Below are 9,895 nucleotides of genomic sequence, written 5' to 3' on the forward strand. Positions count from 1 at the left end.
TACCCTTTTGTTGACTGACACTTCATTTCCACCTACAGGTCTAACTTGATAATAATTAAAAGCAGATTTGAATCAACTGCTTAAGTGTCTAGCATCACGCTTGTGGACACTTGTTGACAGAGCAATCATTAAAAAGATATTCTAAAACAGACATGAAAATTTACACCAAGTCCACTATTTTTCTGAAAGGCCTTTACATAATATTGTGCTTTGCTTCATGGATTACTGGTATTTCAAATCAGTAAAACCATTTATGGCAAACCAAGTTCAAAAACAAGAATACAATGTATAGCTTGACTTTTATCATTTTATTGATTTCAGAGAAAAGCATTTATATCTCATCATCTATGCAGCAATTTCTTTCACAAACCAGAGCAGGAATGGTTCCATATAGAACACATAAAAACTCATGTTTGAAGATGCAGACAGCCCAAATGGCAGTGTGTGAAGTACAATGAGATTGTATTACATCCCTGCCTTTCACAGCAGCTATAAATAGATCTAACAGGTTTCAGCACCATATCAGCCATTATAATATAGAGGTTATAAGTTGAGGTTCCCACACCTTTTAAAAATGTCACACTTCTCCCTCACCCTTGCTGTAATGATATTGAAAGTAGCTGGGCAATATTACTATCAATTAATCCAGAGCCCACTACAGGTCAAGATGTTGCACATAAAGTGACTTTGGTCTGGTACAACAGAACAGGGGCATTCTCGTAGCTGAATTAATCTCCATTTTGTGCTGCTCAGAAACTAGTTAATAACTAAAGCTTATGAAAATACATGATTTTTTTTAGCCCTATTTAGGAATCCTGCAGTAACTTCTTTGACTTGCGAAGTAAAGATTTGTAAGGGTGCTTAAATAACATTTGGAAAGAAAGTAAACCTAAACATTCACTTAGAAAATCCAAGCAGTGATGTAGACATGTTTTCTAAAGCCAAACCTTAGCACAGCATCCATTATTTACACATCAAACCTTTAATAACCAATAGCCAAAGGTACATAAAACATTCAAATGATTTAAAATCGGACATTAAAATAAATGAACTTATTTAGCATCTCATTTAAAACTGTACTTGCCTGCTCTGCTTTATATATATATATATATATATATTAGGGACTATGTAAGACAATAGAAGACAGACAGTAGAATTAAAAAGAAATCAATGTCCAATAAGAAACAAATATAAAACAAATCATGTCAGCCTAATTGGGTGTTGGGAGGGGTGGTAATTAGGATGTTTCATTCACACAGCTGCGACTGACAATATTCCAAGTCTGACAAACAGTCCTGAGCCAGTTTCAGCAAGTGTTACAGATCATGTAGTTCCACTATACTCACCGTATGAAGGCAAATTGCTTTGCTCATACTTTTCAGCTCCTTTTGGGACAGTATGCTATCATCTAGCCCAACATGTGAATGGATCCAAAAATCTAAATGAGAAAGCTCTTTGATTGCATCACAGCCTAAATGATGTTGCCGAGACAACCATTTGTCATCTTCGATTTACATATGATACAAACTTTGTTTCTTATTCTAAAGCTGTTTGAGGAGATGCCTACAAAGCTTTTAAAGCCGAGCAATAATGTGGAGATTTAATATTAAGTTCTCCCAACTGTTTCAAGGATCCAGTTCACATAAACAGCTGAGGCCTGCCAGTGGCATGGCATCCAATGCTTGTGCCTCCCTCTAGTGGCCACTGCCGCAACAGTGCAGGTTCAGCTCTGGGGAGGACTGTCATCTTTGCTGAAGGGCTGTGTCGATCCAGGCTTCACCCAAGACAGCCCTGAAACCTGCATTCCCTTGTGGTGATCGTCAGGCCGTCTCTAGGGCAACAAAGCAAATTAGCAGTTACATAAGAGGAAGAGGTCAAACAATCAAGGTACTCATAACTCATGCTACCTTAACCAAGCCCTTTGGGTTTTAATCTGGGAGGAGAACTGCAGTAGACTAAACTCTACTGCTCACTTACAGTCTGAGTACAATACATTAAACTTTTGTGGTTTGTAAAACTTACTTTGTATGTGAACATCCGTTCTTTTGCTTCCTCATGAACAGCTGGGTTCCATGGAGAAAAACTGCAACCAATAGATAAGAGTGGCAAAGTGAGTGTCAAAGACATTATCATCTTTTTACCCTTCAGAGTTTCATCACACATACATATGGACATACACACAGAATTACAAGGTGTGTTTTCTTTTTAGTGTTGAGGTTTGTGGAATGTTAAAAATGGAGACAGGTTACCAACCTTATTGCGTATGGATCCTCTATCTTGGGCTGGTCAAAAAGATGACTGTTGCATAGTTTCACACTGTCCACCACTTTGCTTTTGAACAACTGCACATCCTTTTCATATCTGAAAGGAATAATAGTAAATAGTAATGTTTCAATGGCAAACCAATAACTAAAAGAATTGTTCTTTTTTCCATTGAACTTTTCTGTCCTTTACTAAAATCATGTCCAACTGCATAATGAATTAATAATAGGCCTTTTTCACAGCTTTCACAGCAGACACATTAACCTGTAGCAAAAAAAGCACAGGCACAATTGATAACATTAATAATGGCTGAATTCAAATTTCTAGGGCCAGTTCTCATGTCCTATTATTGTGTATGGTGGCTCATGGATACTTTAAAATGGAGACAAGAGATCATTAGTGGTATTAGCTACACCTGTGCAGTTCCTGTTACAAGTCAAAACGCCTGCTTTAGGAAGCTGTATTTCAAAGAAATACTCCATGTTCTAATTTACAATTTGTTCAACATTATACAGTAAGTGTTGGTCATTTGTAACATACTTTCCAGATGCTGATTTCACACTTTTTTTCCCCCACTCAGTCACATCAGCAGATAAAAGACCAAGTTATTAGGTCTTGATTTGCATTTTGATTCTCTTTAGCGTTAAAATAATATATACAAATATATAGTAATGGACAAAGATAAAATGAACTACTGGCCTGTATAATCAAATGGCATTCATGTTAATACAAGTTTGTGTGCAGACTGTTAAAAAAAAAAAAGAAAAAAAAAAAAAAAAAAAAACTTTCTTACTCTTAGATTAGGATAAAAACAACGAAAAAGGATGATAAGACACTTACAGCACAGCAGCCTCTGGGTTGAGTGGTTCTGTGGTATTGATCTTGTAGAAAATTGTTCGTGCATACATCAGGACTTGCCAGATGTGGTTGTGATTTCGTCTAAATGAACACAACATAGGGGATTGGCAATATTAATAAACCTTTTTGCCAGGAACATGGTGTGTTTCTTGAGCACTACTTAAAAGATCAGGTGTAAATCAGGTGTAAATCAGGTGTCACCGATTTAAAACACTGAAACTGAATATTTTTCCATTGTTCTTGAAAACAGTCTTTCAGACAAATGTCCAGCCAAGTAAACAGTCCATGGGGAAACAACCAGCCAGGACTTGCTCAGGGTGCATGAAAAATAATAATTTAGTTTTTACTTTGCATTTTTTGCAACTGAAAACCACACTTTGAAGAAAATGGAAGAGTAAATTCCACAAGCATAAAAGCAGAGAACGGACCTCCATTTCGTGAAAGCTCTTCTGACATCAAGCTCTCCAGACACAGGGTCAACAAGAGGATGGAAGACTGGGATGTCAAATACTAATTTCTGAAATGAAGCACAAGAAAGAAATTTTTGTTTGAAGGTTTTCCTACTTTTTTCCTCAACAGTATTTTATAACACAAAGCTTAGTTTCCATTATCACAGTTTGAATTACCCTACATGACAGTTCCAGACATTTTAAAATATGCATAATTCTTCTAGACATTTGCAGACTTGTAAAAAAAAAAAAAAAAAAAAAAGAATAATTTCAAGGTCTTTTTATGTTGCCAATGACCGTACAAACCCCTGACCATAAACAAGAGACACTGCATGATTGGGTGACAGGAGAGCTACTAAATAAACAGTCCAATAATCATTTCAAAATTACAATACTCACAGGACACTCTCCATCCGGATAGTTATCTGGAATATACACAGTGAATTTGAAGACTCCATCCTGGTACAAGCCATGTCTGATGAATATGACCCCAAACCACACTAAACAGAGGGACACATGATATGTCAGAATCTTTACTTGCTTGCAAAATTATTTTTTGTATAAAGCATTTCATTCAATGTTGCACTTTACAAAATGCTCAAATCTTAGATAAAATTCTTCACATTTAAACATTTCAATAGTAGGCATTTGATTAATGCAAATGTAAAACATTAACTGCTTGTACATGAGAGGGTCCTTACTTAGTGCCGACTTGTAGGATGGTTGGAGATAAATTCCCGGGAGTTTCTGCTTAATCACTAGTGTGCTGCAGGTCACATGGCAATATGTTACATCAATACAAAAAGGGAGGAAAACATATATGCAGCATGTTTTATTCTTGGATAAATTACAGTAAAGGGATATTTTAATTTACCCAATCTGATACCAACTGTGCATATTGGTTTTACAGGAAAATGCTATAAACATATTTTTAAAAGTATAAACATATAACACAACATGAAAAATGCCAGGGGAATAAAACCAAACCAACTGGACTTTGATTTCTCATACTGGACCAGTACTTACAACTCAGCCAGCAAAGAGTACTCCAGGTAAAACGGGCCATAGGAGGCATGTGTGCCATTGGCTGACTGGGCTGGAGTCCCCAGTGACACAGGCTTGGTAATGGGGGCTGCATTCTTAGGAATGGGCGGAAGCTGCTTTTTGCCAAAGGACAGCCGGGCTGGGCTGGCCCTCTGCTCGCCGTGCCCGCTCTGTTCCTCGTTGTCAGGTCTCTGCTGTTTTGTATGAGAAATGTAACAGAAATCTCACACATCAGCTGTAAATATTTCAAGCTATTTGAAAAAGCAGATAGAAAGAAGGTCTTGACAGTCATATTAGAGAGAGGGCTACTGTTTATGAGCCTTTAGGCACACTAGAGGAGAGCAATTGGCAAAGGTAGTGATCGTGTGCCGTGACCAACCTCTCAGGTCGCACTGCCGTTCTGGTTTGCAGTAATCCTGCCATCAGGAAGCAGTGTCTAGACAATAGCATGCTCCCTCAAGTACAGTTACCATTTTATCTTACTGATGCTGCTGAGAATGATGAGAATAGTTGTAGTACACTGTCACTGTACACATTGAGCACACAGCAGGATGATGCCAGGAATGTGTCAGGAAACCACAACGAATGCTGTTGATGACTTCTACAAGTATGCCAGGAATGCTAGCATTGAATAGTGCGTTAATACAACAGACCTAGCCTGTATATTCACTGAAGTCAGACTTGACTACAGAATGTTTTCAAAATGTTTCTGTTTCAAAATATTATAATATAAACAATTCCAGTTAGAGAATTCAAGGAAAATGTGTACAAATACAAAGTTGTGATTAATGAGCACAGACAAATCAATCTTCATTTTTACAGACTGACCCGATTCTTTGGCAGAGAAAATTACAACTCTGTGGTATAAGTCACACAACTTCCCTGGTATTTCAGCAAACATACAACATTACACGTAATGCTACAAGACCATTGAAGAATCCTTACTTCTGCCAATAAAGTCAGCCCACATATGGTCTTCCCTAACCCTAACCATACTACTTAACAACTGTTTAAATTTGGTGGACAATTAAAAACAGTGAGCACAACTGCCTTTTCTTTTGTTTTTTTTGTTTGTTTTTTTTTTAAATGAAGCTAAATGTTTATGGCATGTCATATACATGTTAAGCCCCAATATTGGACAGTAAGAACTTCAAAAGGATCTCATGTTCGTGCTATAAAGCACATGACTGCCATGTGCATTAGATTTCAGGGAAAGTCTTCCACAGACCTAGATGTATTTGTGCACAATCTCAAGGTTGATATCATATGCTCTCCCACCCAGGGCTTAATGGATGCTGACTAACTTTTCAGTTCTACTGTAGCCAGCACGTTGCAATTCAATGTGTTTACCTTGCGACTTGTATTGGCAGACATGCTCCAGAAGGGGTTTAAGTTCATTACTCATTCAGAGGTTCAGATGGGTGTTCTTCTTTTCTATGAAGGTCTCACGACAACTGCTGTCCAGGCCATCCGCTGCTATGATAGAAAAAAACACACGTGAAACAAATGAACGTTCATATCAACAACTTGTAAGCATACGTACAATCAAGCACCCAATGATGGGCTAATGCCATCTAGCCAACACTAGACTATAGCTATTTATCGTTGCAACTTCAAAGTCTTCATCAAAATATCTTAATATTAAGCTGACAGAGAACAAAGCGTGAAAAGTTAACAGCTAGTTAGTTTCCAAAATTATCTATAACGAGGGAGCATTTTGGGTAGTTTAGCTTCATGCTAACTTAGCCTTTTAATGGAATATGCTAACGTTAGCTGTTGTGTTGTTGTCGTCACTTAAAAAGTCTATTGTATAGCCGATGCGGGATGTTGTAAGGTGATAGTAGGGACCTGTGTTTTCATTTCAGTAAAATTTGCTCCTAGTGTCGTGGTATTTCTGACAAGATATCGAGTTATCGTGTCATTCGCAGAAGCCCTTGGTTACAGTGCTAACTTAGCAAACGTTATGGACCTACGTTAAGTAGTTAAAACCGATGTAATTTTAGCCGGCTGTTGGAAATATGAACATATGATCTCTCGAGGCGTAAGAATAGTTACTATTAATGTTCACACACTGACGCTGTGTCACCTGCTTCTTTTTCTCAATATATGACATCTATAGCATTAGCTTAAGAAGCTACCTTTGGTGTTGCTAACAACATGATTATCCCTTTAATTTTAGCGTTTGCACGTTAGCAAGCTTAGTGGTGTGACTCACCGTATTTGCTAGAGTTCTTATAAATGTCCCTTTAACAGAGGTGTTAACGTGTGTCCCGTTGTAATTTTTAGGGAAACTGGTCTCTGCTGCTCGCCATTCCTTTGGGTGTCATCCCGGCTAACTAGCTAACGTTGGCTAGCTAAATAATTTGACAGACACAGAAACCGGAGTTCAATCTAACTTAATGAGGGGCGTTTCAATGTATGAGTACGGATTCTCATTGGTCGAAGGGATAAACCTCCTCGCAGTTGATTTGCTGGTACTTCCGTCACGTAAAAGAGAAAGTGTACTGAGAAAAAAAAGTAGCTGAGGGAATTGTACTTTGCTGTCAAACAAAGTTAAGTAGAGCGGCACTGTCGCTGTTTCACGAATAAAATAAGAGTTTTATTAACAGGGCCCTATCCTATCGTGATTTTACAAGAAATGGCTCATTTCCACGAAGTCATTCACTGGAACACTTAATAAGTGAGCGAACCAGCATGCAAAATATAAGTGCCTTGGAACAGGCTAATTGAAATGGAATGCGCATATTACTGTTACATTGATCACACCTGTATGTTTCCTACTATGGCATCTTAAAGGGTGTGTGTATAGTGAAGAGGGATTATTATTGACGATCGTCCTGTCATCTATCAAGTTGTTGCCTAATTTAAAGTCTGTGTATCTGACCCTAACCGTAACCCTGTTTGAAAACTAATAAACTGTCAAAATTTTTTATTAACCCATTCCTTTTAAAAAACCTTCTCTGATATGGTGAATATATAATGTTTGAAATATCTCACCTTTTATCACCTGTAAAGGTTGAATAAACGTTATTAAACACACTTCATGTTAAACCTGTGGGGCCAAAGGATCTAATGTTAACCTTCTTGTGTAGAAAGTTTAGGAGCTGGATTTGTATGTCTGTCTAATATCCTGAATCTCAGTTTTTATATATATATAAAAAAGAGAAGAATTAAGAATAATTTTTAGTAGTGATGTCATTGTAAAATAATAATATAGCAGTTTTCTTAGAGATTGTATGGTCTTCCAAAGGTTAAAAAAACTTTCTTATAGGCCTAGTTAAGATGGACTGTAAAAGCACACTATCTGGTTAACTCTTTTCATCCTATATTATCTGTTAAGTTTTGAGACAGGTTAACAGAGACCCCTATAAGTATTTGAAGGCACTTTTGATAATCATGATACGCACTTTTCCATTGCCTTAATTTCAATGTTTCGGTGTACTGCACAGCAAAAGTCCCTTGAGGGTAAGGCTCATCCAAGCCATCTGTGTCACACATTTCTTTAGTTTTGACCACGCTTCATTGGCAGTTCATTCTGTTTGATTGATTGATTTCCAAACAATTACACCTAATTATTTTTCTGGGTGAGAAAAAAAAAACTAATTTAATGCATCAGTGATTGCATTAATTGGGAGAAATGACTTTGTCCAAGTTTCAGAGTAAATACAAATTATTGACTCCATTATTGTTATCTGATTGTATATTGTCCCAAGTACACTTCACTGACAAAGGTAATTAGTGTCCTGCTTCTTTATTGGGGCAGCCAACAACGCAAGGTCATCATCATTCTTTTGACTCATACAAATCAAAGACCACCTCAAAACAAATAAGTTTATGCCTGCTTTACCTTCATCGACATTGAGATAAACTGTCTGACACAAACAAGGGTGCAAATATCCACACCACTGCTTTCATAATGAGTTTTTTGTCTTTGCCATTGATTCTTTATCTAGTCAACTATTGTGACCTTGTTTGGTCAAACAAATATACTAATGAATGTAATTAAAGTGGGGAGATTGGATTAACTAATTGAATATGTGACCGTTGGAGCTGGATTTTCCTTTTAAGTTTTAAATTTTAAAAGTGAAATTTTCTATCAAGTAATTTGATGTTTTGGAGGGAGTCAAAGAACATTCTGTATCTAAGCCTGATATGTATATATGATTAGTAAAAATTAATGAAATCCATCTGTGCTGACAAGTGCTGAGACAGTTTTCCCAGTGACCGTAGTGAAGCTGTGAGTCACGCTACAGCAACTCCAGTGCACACATTAGAGCATCATATCAGCATCAGATTCTTTTTTTATTTTTGCCATGTAGATTAATGATGTAATGATATATTTTATTGTCTGATTGTTCCTCTCTGAAAGATTCATATCTTGTGGTTTCAGCAGCATTGTACAGCTGCACAGATTTGGCTGGCACCAGAATTCAAATTGAAGATGAAATATGTCCCCTTCTGTCAGTCCATTCCTTCAGAGAATTTTAGGCGCACAGATACAGATCTACAATTTGGTTAAAATGACAGTTAAGCATTACAATTGGCAGCCCCTGGTGAAACCTGTCTTGACAGCACAGACATAAAAAAGTGAAAACAGATGACTCCATGTCCAGATAATATATAATAACAATGTTAGTTTGAATAAAGAAAGCCAACTCTAGATTCAAATGTAATATTCATTTTAGAAATATGAACAACTAGGGAGTAAAGGTTAAAAAAACATCAGGCAAATCTTTCATATAGCAATAGTCTTTCCTTATCCCTGAGGCGATGGCCTGGCCAAAACCTCAATGCAGCAATTATTTGCTGTAATGACTGCAGTTCAAATAAGCCTGGAGATTTTATTAAACCAAATGAGAGAATCATCTGTGTATTATCACCTTGTGATTGACAGTGACAAGTGTTGGGCAGGCTCGGATGTGAGCATGATGAAGAAGCTCTCGGCAAAGCTCTCGATAATGTTACCCCTGATAAAGTTGCCTGGAAAACCTCAGCCAACAAATGGAGAAGGAAAGTTCCACGCATATTAATTCCAATTGTCAGATCCCTCCAGTGGAGGAGCCGGGGGGGTAATCTGGCAAGCAGCCCCGGCTGCCCCTCTATTCACTGACTGGCATTTTACACAACTAATGAAAAAGAAATCCATTGTGCTGATCATATGCATGGATTTCATTCTATAATAATGATGAAATAGAAATATTCATAATAAAAGTAAAGGTCACTCATTGCTGCAGCTAAGCTTCCTAAGCTGCAACCTTTGCAAGAGCAGTTGTCAGGTTCCA

General features: G+C 37.3%; 1 protein-coding gene across 3 annotated transcripts; it reads right to left on the reverse strand.

Annotated features, from left to right (window-relative positions):
* Positions 1 to 293: 293 nt before the first annotated feature.
* On the reverse strand, positions 294 to 6,988 carry aktip (akt interacting protein). 3 transcript variants are annotated; one of them, XM_023429711.2, is made up of 10 exons: positions 6,829 to 6,988; positions 5,964 to 6,089; positions 4,596 to 4,804; positions 4,271 to 4,335; positions 3,969 to 4,069; positions 3,549 to 3,637; positions 3,103 to 3,201; positions 2,254 to 2,361; positions 2,023 to 2,083; positions 294 to 1,831 (listed from the first exon to the last, which is right to left on the reverse strand). In XM_023429711.2, the coding sequence occupies exons 2-10, from the start codon at positions 6,009 to 6,011 to the stop codon at positions 1,724 to 1,726; spliced, it is 888 nt and encodes a 295-aa protein (XP_023285479.1). In that variant the 5' UTR covers positions 6,012 to 6,089; positions 6,829 to 6,988; the 3' UTR covers positions 294 to 1,723. The 3 variants fall into 3 exon arrangements, with proteins under 3 accessions (XP_023285479.1, XP_023285477.1, XP_023285478.1); XM_023429709.2 differs by having other exon boundaries at positions 4,596 to 4,807; XM_023429710.2 differs by having other exon boundaries at positions 4,596 to 4,807; positions 5,964 to 6,086; positions 6,829 to 6,984.
* Between the last annotated feature and the right edge of the window lie 2,907 nt (positions 6,989 to 9,895).

Source organism: Seriola lalandi, unplaced genomic scaffold, assembly GCF_002814215.2.
Source record: "Seriola lalandi dorsalis isolate HSWRI2012SDOR001 ecotype SW California unplaced genomic scaffold, Sedor1 jcf7180002054898, whole genome shotgun sequence".
NCBI classification, from domain to species: domain Eukaryota; kingdom Metazoa; phylum Chordata; class Actinopteri; order Carangiformes; family Carangidae; genus Seriola; species Seriola lalandi.

Coding starts and splice junctions, on each gene's coding strand:
- aktip (XM_023429709.2), bottom strand. CDS start 6,011: ATGAACTTAAACCCCTTCTGGAGCATGTCTGCCAATACAAGTCGCAAG. Junction 4,336..4,595: donor TACTCTTTGCTGGCTGAGTT/GTAAGTACTGGT, acceptor TGTGACCTGCAG/CACACTAGTGATTAAGCAGA. Junction 3,638..3,968: donor ATCCGGATGGAGAGTGTCCT/GTGAGTATTGTA, acceptor GCTTCATTTCAG/AAATTAGTATTTGACATCCC.